Genomic DNA, 23,835 nt, shown 5'->3' on the forward strand with positions numbered 1-23,835 from the left:
CTGAGGAAACTTGAATATGACTGGCATCAGCCACCTGCTCTGTTTATCTCATAGTGGTGAAAGCTGACAGACCATATGGACTACAGCCTCTTTGCTTTGCTAACACTTTTATAAACATCACATTGTTTTTTAGACTTTGGAAATTACATATTTATCATTGATAAGCCTTAAGTTTCATGTAAATAATATAAATGGTCTTCAAAGATTTTTTAAATTTTAGCCAAATCATCAAACTAGATACTTAAATAACATTGTTGAATGAAAGAGATTATTTAACATGTGATAAATAGCCTTTTCATCAGTGGCCAAGAGCATCATTAAAATACCCTAAACTTGTTAAAGTACAATCTGACTCCTCTGAGCCTCTGCACAGCTTTCTTAGTTGCTCCTTTGAGTATTTTTGCTCTGAAAGAAAAGATGGGCACACTACATCACAGCTCTTGAAAACATGAAGCCGCGGTCACTCAAGTAAAGAGGCTTTGATGGGGAACTCTGGGTAACACCAGGATAGAAGGCCTTTTCCTCTTCCTCAGAGAGTCATTTTAAGCTCATAAATTCAGTCTCACAAAACATGGGGGAGAGTGGGTGCTGGGTATCATGGGAGATGTTCCTTTCACAGTACCTATGGCTAACACACAGCTGTGGTGTTTTATACCAAGGTAGGATACATACGTGCCGTCTTCGTTGCTTCTGTAAAAGACCATGAAGGGATCAGATTTCCCGAAAAAGTCCTTCTTGTCCAATTTGTTGGCACAGAACTGCATGGTTGCATTGTCCTATAAAGAAGGGAAATATTTTAAAATATAACTCAACATTTATTGAGTTATTATTATAACCACCCATTAAAACCTTCACGTTGCAAAACATTTTAAATAAATGCATATATATTATATGCATATATAAACATTTTATTTTAGTTTAAATAATAATATTATAATTTTTTATTTTATAATTTTTTTCTTTCTGCTATGGGGCGTTGACAGCAGCAACACAAAATCTGCATTACAATGCGGAGAGAATAGAACCAAAACACTTTCATCTAATTCATCTGGGTGAACAGGAGGCTCATTACAGCTCGATCAGTGATCTTGTTGAAGCGAACACACAGAAACTAATGAAGTCTGTAAAGCTTTGGGATTTGAGCTGTATTCAGTGATGAAGAGTGCTGGTCTATGATCAGCTTCTGCTTCACCTGTCACTATAAATATAACCATGACTGCCATGTAGAAACAACTCTGGATCAGCAGTTTCACGCTACGATAATTTTGGATGCGAATAAACTAATGCATGGATTGCCCCTTGAGATCAAATGTAAAGCACATTCAGTTCAAAGATATGTCTACTTCAAATAGAAGCTGGCCATTTGAAAAATTATTCTATCTTGTTATTAATTTAGACTGCAAGTTCTGAAGGTTCGAAAGCTTCACAGAGACACAAAGACATTTAATTGTACAAACACTGGCTGAATATATAATGGCTGTTGTTTGCAGGGGCGTTTTCTCAAAGGAGACATAAGAGTGCTTCCTCAAAAAACCTGAATGAGAAAATAATCAACAGTACCAAAAATAAAATGACAAAAATGATGTTATACAAAATCTAATTTTATTCTAAGGCAACTCTATCTATCTATCTATCTATCTATCTATCTATCTATCTATCTATCTATCTATCTATCTATCTATCTATCTATCTATCTATCTATCTATCTATCGTAGATAGATATCACCACTATTAATCATTTCATGATGCACTCTAAGTGAATGGGCACTCAAAAATATAGTGAAAATATGTCTGTAACAACTATACCTGCAGAAGTTTAGTGGAGATTTATTGATTATTGGCATAGAAAAGAGAATATAAGCAACTATAAATAATAACAATAGCAGAACAACAGTTAGAAGTAGCATGCAATACATTAAAAAAGAAAAGAAAAATGTTTTGACAGTATTATAGCAGTTACTTATTATTGTACTATAATTTGGAAATGTGAAAATGTTTAAAACTGCATACAGTAAATGCGACTGATTTGACTGTGATTGTGTATAAATAAACTATAGAAATATAAATTTATACATACATATTTTATATATAAATATAAATATAAAACATATTATTATTGAAAGAGTATAGAATTAAATATTATAGCATTAGTTGCTTGCTAAACCACAAAAACTGTGTAAACATAAAATTAATCATAAAATGTACGATTATATGTATGATTTCACATACACACATACAACACATTGCCTCCTCATTTCAAGAGCTCACAACACGCCACTGGCTGTTTGGTCTCGGCAGTAAGGCTCTTGCAAAACATTTTACAGTTTAAATGTCCCCCTGTGCATAACACCTCTCTGACATAAATTGCAGCTCTTTCTCCCCACCACAGCGCTGCTGCTCATCTGACCTAGAGGTGTGGCACTGCGGATAGACGCACCACTGACTGAGCGTGCATGCCACATAACTTCATGCTAAAACCAGTATGCAATATCTCCTGTTTTTGAAAGTGATGACCAACATAAAACACACATTGTATTCCTTTGATATGTCAGTGTTGATGTTCTAATGTGTTCATATTCTCCTCATCGACCCCAGAAGACAAAAGACTCAACACATCTGACATCTTACGATAGCTTCTCATGTTTTTTTCTTGTTTGTTATAGCAAAAGCACCTTGTCGTCATTGTTGGCAAACTTGAATTGAGTCATACTTTCGTTTCCCATTCATTTAAAATAAATCAGTAAGCCTCTCCATTTGACGGCAGCGGTCAGAGACTCTGTGCTGTTTTTGATGACTGACACTGTTCAAATGAAAATGTCTGGATTGTCTCAGCTCAGCGCTCGCAGAGCTCCCTGAAAATCAATTTTCACTTTCCCTGGTAGTCTCCCTCTGAGAAAGGATTAGTATTTTCCCTCAGTTTCAGGAAAGCTTCATAGAGTTGATTTAAGATTGTAATTTGTCACTGTTACTTGCATATGAACACTGTTATTAAACATCATGTAAATTAGATCCAGACGCTACCACAACCGAACAAGAGCTTCAGTGCACACTCACAAATGAGTCAAAGAGAAGAAAGGCTACTAGACTTCTTCAATAAGTGGACTCGAGAGAAACAGCGGTCAATAAAGCAACACCCATGCAGAGAAAATGAAACAAGAAACACACACACACACACAAAACAGTTTTCAAACAGGTTAAAGCATAAAATTGCTATCATAGCCAATTCAGTTTTATAACATAAAATATTTCTGTTTGAATCAAAATATTCGATGAGAAATGTAAGGTTGGACTTGATTTCATCCACTGGGATTGGAGGTTTTTTCTTCAGGTTTATGCAAACAATCTAATAGTGGGCAAATAAATAAATAATTTTAGTAGTTTTGATATACAGTATATAATATGTATCATCATTTTATTATATGTATTATTACAAATATATTTATGTGAGGCATTTTTAACTTTGCCCTCACTCAGTAAATCACTACAAATACAGTAAATAAATAAATAAATAAATACTACATAGCACAAGCTGACAGATTCTGCTGATCCTGTAGCCAGTGAGCTGCTGGCTCAACATTTAAAGAGTCTGGTTCAGTGTTCAACATACGCTATCAAAGTTCCTCTTAAACCTTCCACCTCCCCAGCTCAACCTGTCTAGATCTGCTATGAGGTTTATGTATGCCCATTCATGCAGAAGATGAGTGTATTTGTATCTGTTGACAGCAGCAAGTCCATACTTGCTCAGCAGCAGCAGCAGCAGCAGCTTGCGTAGCGGATCTAGTCCACTAAGACCAAATACATTTACATTGTCATATCCATTGACATGCTTAGATATACACACATATATACATAATAAGAGACGCTTATTAAGCTTCATTCATTTTTGCTTTTCTTTGATTCATTCTTGCATTATAGTCTTTAAATCAAACACCTAGGCAGCACTGACATTACATGGTTCAAGTGACCAAAGTGTAAGTAAATCTGATGATATACATACATGTACCTTGGGGTGTTTCGCTGAGTGTAAAGTGTAAATGCAGATAACAGATAAGGGTCCCTTTTAAAAGAAGATGTAAGCTGGACATCAAATTATCAGATACTGTTAACAAATTGGAATTGGGCATTAAGACCTGCAGTTTAAATGCAGCCTAACATTCTTCTTACATTATTCTTTCTTCTCCAGATCATATAAGATACATATAAGAACATACAATGATAATCATTGAATCTGTTAGGCTATTAACATTAAATTATCTTCCGTTTTGTTCTGCAGAGGAAAGAAAGCCATACAGATAAAAACGTGAGGGTGAGATTTTCATTTTTGGGTGAACTATCCCTTTAATAGTCAGGCAACATGTTTTAGAAGGGGGTAAACAAATCAAAATCCTGAGCTCTTAAAAGTACATTGTGTTTTGCAATCTACAAGCTCTTGCGTGAGCGACTGAAGAGCTAATCTAGATGCAACGCCCTGTTATCTGCACAGCTCTGGTGTCAGAGCACTAGATCACTCTTAGTAAACAAACTTTGTTGTTGCAAGCTCCGCGACCTGCAGAATACTGATGACATGCTAACAGACATTTCCTGCTGATGAGTCTGCTTTCACGTTTATCATACACAAAGATGCTCTGCTTTGAGAGCAATTAATCATGCAGTTGCTCTAAAGGCTAATTTTCTGGACTGCTACAGTATATCAACATATCCCGAGGTTGTTTTGAAAGCCATTTCCTCCTTCCCCTCTCTAATCGCCTGTTACTGTCCTCCAAAGTCACTCACCCTTGTTACAACACCCCAGCCCTTGTGTTTCAAGCTGTCCAGATAGCGTGGCATGGCAGATGAGAGCTATCACGTCTCTTCTATCGCCTTCCCATAAAAAGCCCAGTGGCAAATGATGCCTTGGTGCCTTTTCACATGACAACCTTCAGGAATCTGCCAGCTGTAGAGGGACATAACACTTTAAGAGCAGCTTTAGGGTTCTCACTAGAAATCATCAGTGACACCCGCTAATATGAGGCTGTATGAATATCCGCCTGAAGCGCAGACACCCTAAAGAGGGCAAATTATGAGAGGGGGGTAAGGGTAGAAAGTGTAGGATGGTTTAAAATGCAATCTCCACCCACACACCCCCTTTGCAGCTACAAAATAATGCCACTCCGTCTTTGTAATGCCCAAATGCCTCATAAATGTGTTCTGCATTCCTGGATATAAGGACTATAAAGGGAAAGGAAGTCTGACATTCTCCCTCTGCCAGCTTACAGCAGCTTAAACATATTCTGATCACATCACTGTTCGGCTTCAGGACCCAAATTTCACATTAGATATGGTGGCCAATGGTTTAAAAAAAAAAAAAATGGTTTGTTTATCATTTATATAAAATGTTTATCCTTGCTGTAAGTGAACCTGTTTTTAAATGAAGTCAGTGTTTTATTTATTTATTTATTTATTTATTTATTTATTTATTTATTTATTTATTTTTTTTTTTTTTTTGCCATGTTGCAAATTGAGTTCAAAAATTCACTGGTTTCTGTGATTTTTCAGGCGTGACTAATCATGATTAATTGCACCAACATTAAAATTTGTAATCATGAATTAAAGTTAGTCATTAAAGTGCTCTTATTATACTCGCTTAGAAATTTAGAAATGTATTTTTGCTGTCTGTTATAATACATTTACATGACATGTAATTTTTCTCTTTATTATTTATGGTTTTTATTATTATATATATATATATATATATATATATATATATATATATATATATATATATATATATATATATATATATAAAGTGTAATTTATCAGACTACTGTTTACTGTTTATGATTTATTAACAACAAAAATGAACACGACCAATCTTTTAACTTAAATAACAAATAATTGCATAAACACAATAATAAAATAATAATCATAATAATTTACTATTTTAATACATAAAAACACTTAATATCAATATTTTCAATAAAACATTTTCAAGTTAAAAAAGTTTTTTTTTTAATTTTTCAATCTTTATACATAAAATCATTAGTTAATATGTGTAAGAGAAATAAATTTATGATGAATTTTAAAAATGTATAAAATCAATAAAATAACAATGCAACTTAAGCATAATTAAACATGATAGATCAGAACATAAATGCAAATATAAGAAGTTTAGAATGCGAAGAATAGGAAGGGCTCCTGGACATATTTTGTATTTTTTGTCATTGTTCTACTCCTCAACCATACACTACCTTAATAATTATGGAAATTTATTAGAAGAACATAGTTCAAGCCTCAAACCTAAGCCTTCGCCCAACCCTAAAATCTCCAGCTCAGTTTAGTGTGGGGTAGATGTACTTGTGTCTGTATAACATGAGGTTTCACAGTACAAAACAAGCCTGTAAAACAGCCTGTGGTTTTAATGTCTAAAATTTTGACAGTCAGAACAAAACTGGGAAGTGTGCCTGAATAATACCTCCAAGATTTCTCTGGCTCAAAATGAAACTGACTTACATTCTGCTTCTGCGATGCAGTCAAATCAGATTTACAGCTAAAACAAGGAGTCAATTTGGTGTGAAAGTGAGGATAATTCATAAGCAAATGATGCATGTGTGAAGAGAGCTAATCAACCCTCAGCAGTCGACTTTCATGGGTCAGTCTGAAAGAGAGGTTATCTGCTAATATTGTTAATCATCTTTGGGCTTTGGCGTGTTTCTAAGCTGATTTCTCAATAGAGACAGACAGTCCCTCTATGCCTGAGGGTGTAAAATGAGATCAATATTATCAACACTGCCAGTGTCCAATTCTATTCTCTATTCAACATATATACAGTAATACTGTGCGACTCTGCTGAAAAGACATGGGTCTTTGAACCTGGACACAGTCTTCGAGTTTCCACTTCAGACCCACATAAACAGAAGCTGCAGACATTTACAGTCATGGCCAAAAGTTTTGGCAGTAGGGGTGTGACGAGACACTTATCCCACGAGACGAGATGAGACACGAGACTGGGTTCATGAGAACGAGACAAGACGAGATTTTTTAACTTTTTTAAAGAAATCCTAAATGATGAAAGATATAGGGAAAAACTGTCTTTTATTCAACTGAAAAACAGAAAATGCAAAAAATGTAGGTGCACTTTGAAATCAAATTGTACTTTATGGAATTAAACATCTATCTTAATACATTTTATGCGGGTATAAACAACATGTAAACACTGCAAACTCAACTGACAGGCAAGTAATTGCACAAAATGATATAGTGTACATAAAAATAAATAATAAACAACACAAATAATATCCTTTTAAAGTAGCAGTCAGTCAAGTTTATTATTTAGTAAACTGATTTCCACTTTAATAAAAAAGTTTTTTTCCATTTAATTTTTCTCAACTCCTTTTTACTAGTATATACATTTTCACATCAATTTATTTAAAGTTTAACAAAAAATACGTTTAGGGCCATATGAAATGTTTTATTTTTTTCTCACCATATTATTTATATTTTTATTGTTACCAAATTCTGTGTTTTAGCATGACTAACTATTTGAATGGATAACACAACGTAATTTATTAATTTCATTGTTTTCTTAAATTAGCCTTATTATTATAAAGGGGACTTACTATTAAAATTAAAACATGGAAGAAATGTTGTGTGATTATTCCTTTAAAATAATGTTTGTTTAATTTTAGTAGTAGTACTAGTATCAGGCTGTGTACGTTCAAACCAGACTTTTATTTTTACGGGTTGCCATGAATACCTTTCCAGTTCTGTGTATGTGATATGACCTTAGTTTTACTCAAATCAAACGGTGAAATGCTCACGAAGGCACTCTCGGAGCAGTTCTGGAGATGTTGTTCGTATGTTTACATCCTCATTTAGTGAGACGGCAAACACTGAAATCACCGCGAACGTCACATGCGCTTCCATGTGTGTGTGTGTAAACCACGTGTCTGCACCCTTCATTAACAGAGACAGTAATTTTCCCACTTATCATGCGGCCACTTGCCTGATGTGAACATAATATCTTACATACCTTACATTACATACCACTGGTGAAAGGGCCAGTGTAATGCAAATATATCTGAAAGGTCTGCACGAGAATATCGTCACCTTCTCATGAGACCAGTCAGATCTCGCGAGACACATCGGTCACACCCCTATTTGGCAGTGACATAAATTGTGTTTTGTAAAGTTTGCTGCTTCAGTATTTGTAGATCATTTTTCCACATGTTTCTATGGTATACTGAAAAACAATGAGAAGCATAAGTTTTAAAGGCTTTTATTGGCAAAAAATAATATGAGTCAATATTTACAGTGTTGACCCTTGTTCTTCATAACCTCTGCAAATAGCTCTGGCATGCTAGATATTAGCTTCTGGGCTGAATCCTTACTGATGGTGATCCATTCTTGCCTTATTAGTTCTCTGAGTTGATCACAATTTGTGGGCTTCTGCTTGTCCACTCGCCTTTTGAGGACTGACCACAGGTTCTCTGTGGGATTGAGATCCGGGGAGTTGCCTGGTCATGGATCCAAAATTTCAATGTAATGATCTTTGACCTATTTCTTTATCACTCTTGCTTTGTGACATGGTGCTCCATCATGCTGGAGAATGCACGGGTCATCACTAAACTGCTCATGGATCGTTGGAAGTGGCTATTACAGGACGTTTTGACACTATTCTTGCATGGCAGTGTTTTTGGGCAGAATTGTGAGAGAACCCACTCCCTTGGTTGAAAAGCAACCCCACACATGGATGGTCTCAGGATGCTTCACAGGACTCATGGTAGTGTTCACCTTTTCTTCTCCAAACAATCGATTTTCCAGATGTCCCAAACAGTCGGAAGGGAGCTTCATCACAGAAAATAACTTTGCACCAGTCTTCTGCTGTCCAGTCCTTTTACTTCCTTTTAGAATTTCAGTCTTTACTTGACGTTTTTCTTGGAGAGAAGTGACTTCTTTGCTTCCCTTCTTGACACCAGGCCGTTATCCAAAAGTCTTGGCCTCACTGTGCGTGCAGATGCTCTCACAGAAACCTGCTGCCATTCCTGAACAAGCTCTGCACTGCTGGAGACACGATTCTGAAGCTGACTCCTCAGGAGGAGACGGTCCTGGAACGATTGGAAGTGCTTATTCCCTCCTTTTATAGAAATCAGTCTGCTTTTACAATCTAATTAGTATGATAGTGATTAACCTGACTAGTACTCATTCACACTTTCACATGTGCTGCTGATATGATTAGTCAGTTAATGTTAGCTGGTCATTTTGTGTCAAGATAAAAAAAACTGTGATTTTTTTTCTGTGAAAAGTAAATTTTTTGGCCAATGAAGCTTTAAGCAATTATTTAAAATGCATCTGATCACTCTACACAATAATCTCGAAACAATGTGAATGAACAACAAACAGCTTAAGCAGCAAACTTTGCAAAACACAAAATGTATGACACTGCCAAAACATTTGGCCATGACTGTATGCCGGTATTTCTGGTGGTACTGTGCAACTGAATAAAGTGATGCTACTTTCTCAAACAGACAGTTCTCCCAAAATAACATTTCTGTTTTCATTTACTTATTATGACTTTTTTCCATACAATGAAAGTCAGTGGGCTCCAAGATTGCTTGGTTCCCAAATTCTTCGAAATATCTTTCTTTTGTATTGCACAGAAGAAACTCATACAGGTTTGAAACAATATGAGGGCAAGTAAATAATGACAGAACTGTCATTTGTGTGGACTGGCCCCCTCAGCTATTTTATTATTGGATTCAATTTTTTTCGACTTGTTTTCTTTCAGTTAGACAGGGTTTGTATTTCTTTTATGAACTCATTGATCATAGGCCTCACTGATTTAAGGTCTTGTTCCTCAGTGTTGAAAAGAAAAAACTTAACTCAATCTGATTTACCACAAATAAAACTGAGGTGCTTAAGCTCAGATCAATGAGGCCTATGACCAACATGTTACAAAAAGAAATGTGACCTGTGCTGGAAAAATGAGTTGGAATGCTCAAGTAAAAAAGTTTGAATATTGGTCAAATTTATGTTTTTTTTTTTTCATTTCTATTTCGAACTATTAAAAATACAAAAGGAAAAAAAAAAACCCACATAATAAATATACAAATGAGTACCAATAAAATTTAAAAAAAAAATCAACAAATACAACAAATCAACAAATTTCATAAAAGTGAGTTCATGAAGCCCTTGATTAGCAATCCTAATGCTGTGAAAAGTAATTGAACATCTAAAATGATCTTTATTTGTATGTTTCCTGTACCTTTTTCTCTGCTCTCTTCTTGACGACTGGTGCTTTTGAAGGCTTATTAATAGAGATTGTGAAAATAAAAATAACTCATTTTTGAAAATTTGCTAACTGAAAGAAAGCAAATTGATAAAAAAAAAAGACTGAAGCAAATATTTGGGAATAGCAAAGCATAAAGAGACATTTATGAGCAATTTTTTGTAGGCCAACCATTTTTTTTTAACCATGAACACCACAAACCACAAAACACCCCAAAAAAGCACAAAAATGATCAAAATGTTATTTTAGGAAGTTGCTGTACCCTGCACGAGCAAAGTCCGTTTAGTAAGTTTAAGTCCAGTGCAATATCATTAACATTAAATAAAATCATCTCCATTTCAAAATGCCCAGAACACAATATAAAGGATTTATAAGCTATAATGTTATAATTATACGCTGTTCATAATGTTAGATATTAAAAACAATTACCTCCGTATTTGGCTTTAATTTAGCTGATTTAATAGAGCAACTTGACTGTATTTAAAGTTCTTTATATTGATTGCAACTAGTAGGTTTTCAAAGTAGGCTAGCTTGCTTACATAGTTAAAATCATCATGCTGGACTGAATTCAAGTTTCAAGTCGAGTTTGCTCTCTTTAATGACTCTTGTCAGCCTACAGGAGGAATTAGCAAGAATAAGTAGTAAAGAATGTAGGATTGATTTTCCTACAAGCTGATGGCTCATCACAAAACCAAGGTTTTCCCACTTCTCACACTCAGTATTATGTAAAATAGAGCACAGAGTGTGTCCAGTCCTTAGATGCTTCTAGAGAGCAAAGGCTCTGTTAAATGAAGCACATTTAACATAAATCTGTTCAACTGTTTTGGGGTCAAAAGTCACAAGTAGGGCTTGATTCGATTAATATTTTTACTAATTAATCGCACAGTTGTCTATGAAAAATCACAATTCATCATATAGTAAATATCTTTACAGACAGACTTTACAGACAACTTAATGAATGTAAAATCAACATATACAGATTTTACATACAGATTTAATACAACAGATATACATTTTAGGAAATCAAACTATGCATAGCTTACTCAGAGCTGTATATGCAGAATCATTTAAGTTGAGACTAAGTTAAATTGAATTTTAAATACTGAACCCATTTGTAAAATTGTACAGAGATCTGAAACCATAGGGCAAAAAAAATTGTGAGCCTTTTCTATTGGTATTTCAAGTGTATGTTCTCAGAAGGTGTGTACAGATTAAAAGCTCCATTATTATATTTCTTCACACTTTAATGAGGAAGGGAAAATCCTTTATTGAGCTGGAGAGTGATATCTTAGCAAATTCAGATTCAGAGCACAGAGGAGGGATCTGGGACAGACACATAACAAGAGTTCTCTCCATTGGATTCATGTTACCTTGAGCTCAAATTAAAGCTTTTGGTGTGTAAAATACAGGCAGCAGAGCAAAACGATCTACAAATGAAGTCTACCATTGATCCAGAGAGCAGTAGAAAATCCTTTTGAAATTGTAATGAAGGTGTTTCACAGGAGCATTGTCCGGTCACAGTCCAAACAAGAGCGCAGTGCACATGATGCGCAACGCTTTAGTGTCACAAACGCTTCACAATGAACCCGCAGTCACATCACTAGACACTTCCCCCTCAAACACATATGTTACAGTGGAGGTGAAATACACTTTATCTTGTTGACTCCATAGTGTCTGAAATCACAAGACGAAGTGAATCTATAACGGATTCCCTAACATTTTTGTCCTTTGACGTAAAATGTTTTCTTGAAGTATACAGCAATCCCTGAGATTCCAGTTAATATTTCAACAATTTTACAACACAGTATGTTCACTGTTCTCTGAAGTCAGTCACATGACATGCACTTAAATAAATAACATTTTATGATCTACTTTAGGAAATGTTATATGTGACCCTGGACCACAAAACCATCATCTAACCCTAAAGCTGAATAAATAAGCTTTCCATTGATGTATGGTTTGTTAGGATAGGACAATATTTGGCTGAGATACAACTATTTGAAAATCTGGAATCCGAGGGTGCAAAAAAATCAAAATATTGAATAAATCGCCTTTAAAATTGTCCAAATGAAGTTCTTAGCAATGCACATTACTAATCAACAATTAAGTTTTGATATATTTACAGTAGGAAATTTACAAAATATCTTCATGGAACATGATCTTTACTTAATATCCTAATGATTTTTGGCATAAAAGAAAAATCTAGAATTTTGACCCATACAATTTATTTTTGCCTATTGCTACAAATATAACCCAGGGACTTAAGTCTGGTTTTGTGGTCCAGGGTCACATATTTTAACAAAAGGCTACAGTCAATACATTAGAAAATAAAGTTACATTACCAAACAAAAGTTAAACAAAATTCATATTTATCCAAAGTATTATTAAAAAGTTGGTAACACTTTACAATAAGGTTACGTTTGTTAACATTACTTAACTACATTAGTTAACATGAACCAACAATTACAATACTTTTTGAAATCAAAATGGACCTGAGCTAACATCAACTAATAATGAACAGTGGATAAAAAGTAATATATACTATAACAAATGCACTGCCCACTGTGGTTTAATATTAGTTAATGCATTAACTAACATTAACAAATGGGACCTTATTGTAAACTGTCACATATTCAAGACATGTCAAGCCAATGAATATGTGACACTTCCACGAGGTTCACTGACTTCTGAGAAGTAAAACAAAGTTTACTTTTAATTGTGCAAAACAGCTTGTGTTAATGTACACTGCAATGCCATTTAGTTCTATAATACTGTACTGCATAAAAAATGCTTTTATACTTTGACTGAATTGACCTTTTTTTTCACAGAGGGTGATGCTCTAAATTGGCAGCTGCGGCTTTAATGAGGTCTTTGTTTATTACATGTTAAGCAATGATGATGTGGACTTCATTTGCGCATTGCTCTTTGACAGGAATCATCACACTGACCTGACGGGCCTTTTGTACAATAAATCATGGATTGGTTCCTTTCCCCTGCAGTTTATCATGCTCTATGTTGACTCACAGCCCTCCACGACTTTTTAAATAAAATTGTATTTTTCTATTTTAAAGACCCCCACAGTCAAGACAATAGGCATTAATTTTTGTTTCACATGGATGAATTCATAAACTAGAAAGCTGTTTTCTGTCTGCACAGCAGCACTCTGAGCTTTAATGAGAATGAGTGTTTTTAATTAAAGGTCACAGGGTAAATTGCAGGCATCTGCTTAAAATTTATTTCTACCTGTCTTTTAAGAGAGAAAACAACGAATGCCCTTCTAAAGACACACTGTACCCTGACAGACTCACCCTGCAGTTCCCCAGTTCCTCAGCAGACAAGATGATAGTGCCGCAGTTTTTCCCCGCTATGCCCCTGAAACAGACAGTAAATATGACATCAAACCATCAGATGTTAAACTCAGTGATTACACAACAGCAGTAATGAAGTCAAACTGAAGTAAAAACACCATGAGGAGGTCGAGGCTCACGAGTTCTATAGACAGGAGTCATTTTCTCTACTAGTTTCAGGTGTAAGAATTCCCAGAGCTACAGCAGTGAATGAACTTTAAGATGATTTTATGCAAGTAAACTGTAGCAGGTTCAAACATCTTCACCACAATGTGCAAAAAAACTTCACATCACAGTCATAAAAAAAGGCAAGAAAAAATAATTAGTGAAGCAATTTTGGTAATATTATAAACAGATAAACTCTCTTCTTTAAAATAAATGTATAAAAAATAAAACTGTAAATATCATAGAGATATATTGTTCAGATAATTTGACCTATTTATGACAAGGTTAGATCAGGATGTAAAATGTAATTTGGTGTAATAATAATTATGAATCAATAATACATGATATTTGTACCATTGTAGTATTTTATTTTTATTTTTTTTAAATATTGTCAAAGTAAAAAATATTTTGAAAATAATGATGAAAGATGCTTACACTAAATATGTTAAGGCACAAATATACAAATATATATAAATATATTTATTAAAGTTTATATACTGCATATATATATATATATATATATATATATATATATATATATATATAATATATATATACGGTATATATATACGGTATATATATACGGTATATATATATATATATATATATATCTATATATATATATATATATATATATATATATAATTCTATTAGAAAATGATAAGTATGTTTGTTATTATATAAAATACAAAAAAATAAATAATAAGACACACATTCAATTGAATACAACTCTAAGAAATAAAACACACTTCTGAAACCAATTCAAAAAAAAAAAAAAAAAAACATAACTTTGAGCACAATTGTTTATCATTGGCCCATGGAACTAAGCAATAACTTGTTATACCTTATAAAGCATGACAATACAATTTTTCTTTACCAATAATGTCAGGATTGCCACCATTTTCTGAGATAATTGCTAGTCCTGTGATATTTGTAAGCGTGCTTGTAAAATTTATGGCCTGTGAATAAAACTCACTCCAAGCAGCTGAGGGCAGTTGGCAACTACAGAATGCAGAAGGGGGTTGTGGAATTGAGCTTTAAAAGATCCATCATCTGCACATCCCTACATTCAGATTCTGGACACTTCTCTCAGCCTCCCATTAATACAGAAATCACAAACACAGTCCCTGAAATGCATAAACAGTTTCATTAGCACTGATGTTGCCCATATGGCTAAGTTCTCCTTCAGGATTCTTCATTTGCAATTGAGACAGATGCGTGCAGTCTGTGTTAGCGCTTTAGCCATGTGTTCACAACTGAAAACCATTTTGCTAGACATGTTTTTCTCTAGCTGAAAACCATAATGGCTCCACATGACTCCTGTCGGCAAACATCCTGCTCTCTAGGACAACATCTCCATAAAACAATGTTATATCGTCACCAGATGGACAGCCTGCTTTTATCTTGATGCCTATGGGCTGTGCCAGTGGAAGAAGAGATAAAATAATAACCAAAACAACTGGTTTCTCAAAACAAAATTAATCAGGTTTGTTACAACAACATCAAACTTGCTGAAAGAGGTTTAGCCGATCCAGTTATATCTGCTTTCACACAGCGTCACCATGGAAAGGCACAATGGGCGTATTACAGGTAATACAGTATATGTATTTTTTTTTTTTTTTTTTTTTTTTTTTTTTTGAGAGAATTTTATTATTCCAAAATGATCCAGGTGGAAGCAATTTGGGGTCCAGATTTGGACATTGATCCATTATTTCCATTAAAACAGGCCGATGTTTACTGAACACAATAAATCATACATAAAACTTTAAATAACATGTGTTTGAAATGCCAAAAAAATATCTTTCAATAGCCGAGAAGCCAATCTGTGCAGCAATGCTGTTCTGAATGCAGATATTATTCTATAATTATGCCACCCAGAGTCTAAAAAAGGGATGAGCAGATAATACAAGCCAGTTTAACTGTGTTTGCCCAATTAAAGTTTTCCAAACATATAACGAAGCCACATCAAAGTTTAATTCCTTTAAAGTTTATTTGTAGCTGAAAGCACTGTATGTGGTGTTAACTTTAGTTGACACTGATACCATTCACAGTGAATGATAAATGATTTCATGAGACGTGGCAAGACACTGCGAGCCCTTTTGTGTGTGAAGTTAGTTTTCAACAATCTGTTCATATCAATAAGTCATGCTCTAAAATGCCAGAGGTGTCTTCGATTGGTTTGTTTAACCCAAAGGGCAGTTTGTATTTAGTTCTCTAGTATCTGTCTGCCTTTAAACATACACACTGATCATCTCCAGTAGCTCCTGGATCTTTCTGGAACTCTAGATTTATTTCTCCTCATGAGTATAAATCTATCATTACTTCAGGGTGTGTTACCATTATTAACCTGCAAGTTTGAGTACACATGCATAAATAAAATACATCATTCATTGCAAAGTCAACATGCGGCTTGGGCTTTGTGCATGAAGCTCCTGAGACCCAGAATGGCTGAGATGCTTTGTGCACCCCATCCATATTAAAATCTGAGCTTGACTTATATATTCACTAAGCTCCACTCTGGGACTTGGACCGAGTTCTAATCAAACGCATGTGGACTTCTGTACTTCCTCGAAACCCCAGAGCGTTCATTCACCGACTGGCTCATGGTTCTCTGCTTTACTGCTTTTGTTCTCTGCAGCAACTAGAGCTCATAATTACAAACCCAACAGAGAGAAAACTAACAAAAGGAGAAATGTAATAATGGAGGCGGCACTTTACATATTCATCTCATATTTGCCTTGGGAACTGGGGAGATTTGTGTGGGGGTGCGAGCGCTCAAACTTTCTTCAGGCGATGCACAAAGAGATCATTTGAGATTCCCGTTATTATCGGAGCTTTTCATCAGTTTTTTACTGAATATACATATGGTGTAATGTAGAATATGGCAGCTGATGGTGTGTAGTGAAGACAGTTAGATGGTTGCGGTCTTGTCTTTACTGATAATAATTACCAGCAGGAAAAAATAAGAAGCAACAATGAGATACTGCCTAAGCTTCATAGAAATTGTGAAAAACAACTGGGTCGATGGCTAACACTGTAAAAGTGCCCAAGATGAAGAAAAAGGAAAATTCAATATAAAACGCATGTGCCGAACTCTTAGAAATGTAATCTCTATATCCAGGTTGATTTCATGGTTTTAGAAAACTACAAGATGATACAATTTTCAACAAAAGTTCATTTTAAACTTTTATATATATATATATATAGAGAGAGAGAGAGAGAGAGAGAGAGAGAGAGAGAGCAGAAACTGCTGATCTACTGGGATTTTCACACACAACCATCTCTAGGACTTACAGAGAATGGCCAGAAAAGGAGAAAATATCCAGTGAGCAGCAGTTCTGTGAAAGAAAGAAAAAAAAAAAAAAAAAAAACCTTGTTGATGCCAGAGGTCAGAGGGGAACTGCCAGAATGGTTTAAGCTGACAGAAAAGCAACAGTAACTGAGATAACCACACATTACAACCAAGGTTTACAGAATAGCATCTCTGAACGCACAACATGTCGAACCTTGAGGCAGATGGGCTACAGCAGCAGAAGACCACACCGGGTGCCGCTCCTGTCAGCTAAGAACAGGAAACTGAACCTACAATTTGCACGGCCTCACCAAAACCGGACAATAGAAGACTGGAAAAAAGTTGCCTGGTCTGACAAGTTTCGATTTCTGTTGTGAAATTGAGATGGTAGGGTCAGAATTAGGCATTAACAACATGAAAGCATGGACCCATCCTGCCCTGTATCAACAGTTCAGGCTGCTGGTGATGTAATGGTGCGGAGAGTATTTTCTTGGCACACTTTGAGCCAAGAAATCTTGTAAGGATGCCCCCTAATAGTCGACTAACTGTTAGTCGACCACAAGAGGCTTGGTTGACCAAAATTTTATTAGTTGATTAGTAGCAAGCGGCGCGACAACTGTCGCATCTGGTGTAGACACGGTATGTGTGCGCGGGGAGTGGAAGCTGAACAGTAGCTCACTGCAGGACAGATGGAGGTCGAAACCGCACCAGAGTTCATCTGAAAGTGGCCCATCTTTTTAGTGGTCTCGGTCTGCTTGTTTAGTGCACACCATTCACACTTACACAAAACGAACTGCATTAATAGAGCAATCGCACCAGTTCGTTTTAATAGAACCAAATGTGACAAGTGTGAACACACCCTTTCTGACATTTACACATGAATGAATGTCTTCAGTACCCCTCTCTATCATTTTTGTTTTAAGAAATAATAAAACATTACACTAAACTACTTAAAAAGGTTTTCTTCTCAATTGCAGGATAAGAAAAAAAGAGCATGTTTGTCACTAACCCAACTGGCTGTTGTATAAAAGCTCTTCAGGCATTGTGTTTTTACTTTCTCACTGCAGAAAGTCTTGAGCATTGTTGTACGAGCAGCTGTCTTCACTCACTTAATACTTCACAGCAGCGACTACAGCCTCTCAAGGCATTAAAACGTGCAATAAGTCACAGTAATGGGTTTCTAATGTTGTGCTGCGCCTGCTCTGTTGGCTAGCTCGCCACATAGCGAAAAACGCCGAAGGCTACTTCTGTTGGCAGTTCTGCGGTGAAGTTATCAGCTGTAATCTGAGCTTTAAGGAAGGCTTCTGCAGTCTTCAGGCTGAGGGCCTTGACATCTTAGCAGACGGCGCCCTGGTGGTTGTACATCTACACAGCAGGCCCGCATCCATCTGAAAGGCTTGAGAGCAGCTTTTTCAAACTCGCAGGAGTAGGTGATACATCATTTGTGGAAACTGCGAAAAGAAACAGCAGAGGTCTGGAAACGGCCGTTATAAATTTATGGATTTAAAGATGGATGAATCTCTGAACAGCAGGTACTGCAGCCCCTTTGAGTTGGACACTAATGTTCCCAAAAATGATAAAAGAGCGCAGTAACATTTACTCACAGCGATATCCAAAAAAGACTACCGTGATGCATTTTGAAAAGTCGTATTTGCGCAACAGTGCAAAACAAGCATATTTGTGTGGGTACAAACACAATGGACAACAGGAAAGTGGTTCACTGAGTGGTACTTCCCACACAAATAGTGTCATGCAGATTATCGACCCATGATTCCAGCTACAAATGCAGCCCGAAGCAATTAAGTCAGCATGACTTGTCGCTGCCATACCGAGAACGTGACCTCTGCATTATTCTGGATACAATAGTTGCATGGAAGAGGGCGTGACAAAAGTAGCGAGACATCCAATCAGAGGGCCAGTCGGAAAAGGTAATTATCATACACCATGTTCACTGAGCCCAAAAAGGAAACCTGTTTGTGAGCACCTAATTTCACGCGTATCTGCATCGATGCGCACTCATGCTGACATGATTGGATTAGCCAGTACATTTAATGAGATGTCTTGGCAGTGGCCGTGGAGTCAGAAGTCATTTCTATTGACGGCCATTGAGCAGCGACGACTGTCTGTCTTTTCAGAACGCATTAGCCTGATAACCCGCAGCATTCACAGCAGATTGTAAGGTTAAAAAATTGTGTCAGGCATTGTCTACCTACTGACTGAAGATCATCATCACATTTATTTACAGACTAAATGTGTTCAGTAAATGGTATGGTGAGCACTCACACAGAGAGCTCACCGTGACTTACTGATGGGTTGCAGGTGTTTCCTTACTTTTTTCTGTTATGTACCCCATCCACTTAAATAACAGCTTAAACAGCTTTTTTTCTGCAATGTGGTGAGAAAAAAACTAAAATGCTGAAAAAACAGAGCTGCAGTGGCATCGTTCAGACGCTGGGATTAATGAGCTGCTGTTGAATAATTAAAAACTATTAATGTTTTTAAAAAGTCGTTAAATGGAAACATTTCTGACCATTTTTATACCATATAAAATCAACATAAATAAAACTGTGCACATAATTTTTTTAAGAACTATGCACATGTTTTAATCCAAGGATCACAGCTGTATAATTGCAGAAAATAATTAATAGGGGTCAGAAAGTGGTAAAAAAAAATAAAAATATAAATAATAATCAAATAGCACCTACATCACAAGTTTGTTCGGGATAGTTTCAAGAAAAAAATCCTCTGCTGTCATCCTAAAACAAACTCAGACATGACTGGAACTTCTAACGGGACTGCCTTCTATGGTCAGATGAAACTAAAAAATGTTTTAAAGGAAACACTCAAGGTGGATTTGATGCACACAGGGAAAAAAGTACTCCATGCCCATGGTTAAATATACTGCTGGATCTGTTGTGGGCCTATTTTTCTGCTGGACATCTTGTTCATATCATGGATTCTATCAAACAGCAACAGTGCCGTGGTTGGATCTTCCAACACATCAGTGATCCAAAAGGACCATTAAAATCAACACATACTGTAAATGGGTCACTGAGCACAAAACCAAGCTTCTGCCATAGCTGTCCCAGTTCCCTGACCTGAACCTATAGAAAATGAGTGTGGTGACCTGAAGAGAAGAAGCTGAGAGCCTGAAGGATCTGAAGTGATTCTGTATGAAGGAATGGTCTCTGATCTCTTTTCAGCTGTTCTCCAAACCTCATCAGCCATTATAGGAGAAAACTCAGAGCTGTTAAATTGGCAAAAAGAGATTTCCCTTCCCTTCCATTTTACTTTAATGAAAGGTTTTGTGATTTTTTATTTTATTTATATTTTTTTTAAATCAAAATTATTAACAGTGCAGAATTATTTTTACATGATTCTTTGCTCATATCTACCAATAATTTTCATATATAAAGACTGGAAACACAAAAGTTAATCTGGTTTAATCTTAGCCTCAATTTAGTCCTGAAGTAGCTCTAGTCTTCCTCCAGGAAATCAGCCTTTTAAATTCTGGACTAGACTAAGTCTAAGGCTATTTAAAATCATGACAGAGAAAGCAGATTTCTGTTAATATATAAGGACTTCAGAAGAAAAATCTGTGAAGCTGTTCAAGCACCCCCTTGGTTACGAGTACCACTGGTTGAGAATCACCGATGTCACTTATGTGATTGATCTCCTAATGAAGCTCAAAAGAAAGAAGTTTACTTTTTCAATTAGCAGAGTGTGAGGAGCAGGTTTTTGTGCAGTCATCTATAATGGAGGCAGCGGGTCTCAGAGCTTCAGTGGCATCGTTCAGATGCTGGGATTAATGAGTTGCTGTTGAATTTGAAAATGAGTCCTCAAAAGAGCCACGCGGCAAAGGAAATACCTTCATAGCTCACCAGGACATCCAACCCACACTCTATTTACACACACACAGGGGTGAAACTGCTCAGACTTTGAGGTGTATGTATCAGCAATGTTGGCGCCCACCAAATATAGAAAATCTGGGACTGAAAATCGCCCAAAAATAGTTTTTTTTTTTTTTTTTTTTTTTTTTGCTGAAGATGTGACACAAAGGTTAATGCCAGGATCAAAACTGAAAAAAAAAAAATGTAATAATAATAATAATAATACGTTTGAAAGACGTCTTTTTATAGTACGTTGTACACTTAGCAGGCTGTTACAATTAGTGATATTTACATTATATTTTACATTTTATATTTAGTAGCCTATGTGTTCTGTCAAGGGAATGACTCGCTCTCATTCACTTTCATACACTGACTCATTTTTCTTTCTATATTGAAGCGTGTCACTTCTAGCATGCGTCTGTAGTATTCAAATGTGGGCTGTGAAGTAGCATTTCATTGGGTTTGACTTACTGAATGAATACACCCAGCTTTGATGAATCGGTTTATCACGCATTTCTCATTGGCAGTTCTGCTGCTGATTGACAATACTGCCAATGCTCTAACAATAAGAACGTAAAAATATTGGTCATGCAAATAAAGCAATCATATTGATCATAATGGTCATCTTTATACGTGTTGTCTTGGTGTTTTCTCTGTAAAGAAATATAATTTGTAATGGGGAATCATGTCATTGTCTTTTTAATTTGTAGTCGATTCTGTGTAGCAATGACTTTAGCGTGAGCCAACGTAACTTTTTCCGGATTCTTTGATGATTAGAAAGCTCAAAGGTACAACATTTATTTGAAATAGACTATTTATTAGTACATTTATAATTTCATATATGTGTTTAAAAAAATAAAATACATACTGTTTAAAATCAAACTGTTAGTTATTTGTAGGTTTAATAGGACATGTATTTAAAAAATGGATCTTGACAATCCACATTGAGCAGCTTATGTTACAAACTCCTTTTCACCTCTGCACACACATTAAAAATGAAATAGACTTATTTCCTCTTAATACAGCAATGGCTTTAGTGAATTCTGCATAAAAGCTTTCCTAAACATCAATGAATTCTCCTGTGAGTTACGCTGAATAATGTGAGCAAGGGTTGGAGTGACTGGTTGGCTTGCTTTGTGCTCCTAAATATATGTTTAAGAGTTTAAAGTTAAAAAAATTGCACACTTGGTTACATTTCGGTGAGTGTGTGATAGAAACAGATAAAGTGGCGTCCGTGCACAATATAAATATTTTGATGAAACTATTCTTGCAGCAACGCTCCCGTGGCAAGCTGTCTCATTGGCACAGCTGCGGGAAAAACACTTTCATCTTCTGCGTTTCATCTTCCTTGATTATCCATTCCTTCTATACACCCCCCCCCCCCCACCAAAAAAAAGGAATTCTCACCACTAAAGGTTTAATATTTATCCACACAATGTAAAAAACAAAAAAAAACAGTGAGATATTGTCAGTGGAAGATATGCTTTTTATTCTCAAATTTAAATATTTGCAGCTCTCTGAGCTCTTTTTTGGAGCTGAAGATGGAAGATGAATGTTATGTTTTAGAGCAGATGAACATGTTCAACATCTAAAATTAGCATCACGTATTTACAGCTCTTGAGATTTAATCACTACGCTTCTGTATATTAGAAAAACGACTGCCATATGGACATAGAGAAAATAATCAAATAATAGTCTTCCTGAGAGCCTTCTGTCGTGAGATTTAGCTGACAAACAATTAGATATGAGCTGCATTTTAGGGTTTCACATCAAACTGTTACTACTCCAGGCAAAATCTCAAAGTTGCCACTAAACAGGACTGCTTTCACTAGAAAAACTTTTTCAGGATGTCGTATTTTGAAAAAAGAAAGAAAAACAGATTTTCTATTCATTTTTTTTTTTTTTTTTACTTTTCTTCAGAAAATTTAAAGGGATAGTTTACCCCAAAAAACCCTCTAAATTCTGTCATTAATTACTCACCCTCATATCATTCCAAATCCGTAAGACCTTTGTTCATTTTCAGAACACAATTTAGGGTATTTTTAATGAAATCCGAGAGCTTTCTGACCCTGCATAGACAGCAACACAACTGAAACATTTTATAGCATCAATGTTTATAAATAGAATGTCAGCCAGACAATATGCTTTAAACTGAAACATGGGTCAATGACAAAAAAAGAGTGTCAATTATAGAGAAAAGGAAAAATCTTGGTAACACTTTATAATAACTTTCATTAATAAATCCTTAACAAACATTATAAAATGCTTAACAGATCATTTGTTAATATTCACATAGCTAGAAATATGAGATTATATTATGTTTACTAATGTACTTTTTTAAACATTATCTAATGATTAACACATCATTAGCTCCTTTCACACAGTAATATCAGTAAACTGCCATTAAATTACCAAAACAATTTTACCAGTAAATACAAAAATGCATTGTTCACACAGGCAAGGACGTTCTGTCTTTTTGACGGTAAAGCTCCATTCACACATCAGTTTCAAAATACTGGTAGATTCTGTGACATCATTAACCAGAAATGACCTCTTAACGGCTGCGCCTCCTGGTTTTTTGTTTGTAAACCTGTTGGAGGGGTTTATGTGTCAGTGTTTTTGTTGATGTTTTCATTTTTGTGTCAAACGTTCACATTTATGCAGCTGCTTTTGGCCTAGAGACATTGTATTAGATGACTTCAAACCAAACTAAATGTAAACGGAGTAAATTTGCGTCAGGATCTTATGATTGTCCCGCAGTAGACTAGTCTTACGTCAGTGCGTTGTGAACTTGTACGTGCTCATCTTTATTCTGCGTTCACACACAGCATCATAGCGGTAATTTACTGGTTATGTTACAACTTCCCTTTGTTTGTT

At 35.6% G+C, this 23,835-nt stretch overlaps 1 protein-coding gene across 3 annotated transcripts in view; it reads right to left on the reverse strand.

Annotated features, from left to right (window-relative positions):
* Window positions 1–23,835, reverse strand: part of LOC109071687 (copine-5) — a 132,500-nt gene that overhangs the window by 43,397 nt on the left and 65,268 nt on the right. For 2 of the 3 annotated variants that reach the window (XM_042766012.1, XM_042766013.1), the window contains 2 exons: window positions 13,573–13,636; window positions 669–776 (listed from right to left, as the gene is read on the reverse strand). In XM_042766012.1, the coding sequence (XP_042621946.1) occupies window positions 669–776; window positions 13,573–13,636 (172 nt within the window). The remainder of the gene's footprint in view (window positions 1–668; window positions 777–13,572; window positions 13,637–23,835) is intronic. The other variant, XR_006161083.1, reaches the window with a different exon arrangement.

Source organism: Cyprinus carpio, chromosome A11 (assembly GCF_018340385.1).
Source record: "Cyprinus carpio isolate SPL01 chromosome A11, ASM1834038v1, whole genome shotgun sequence".
NCBI classification, from domain to species: Eukaryota; Metazoa; Chordata; class Actinopteri; order Cypriniformes; family Cyprinidae; genus Cyprinus; species Cyprinus carpio.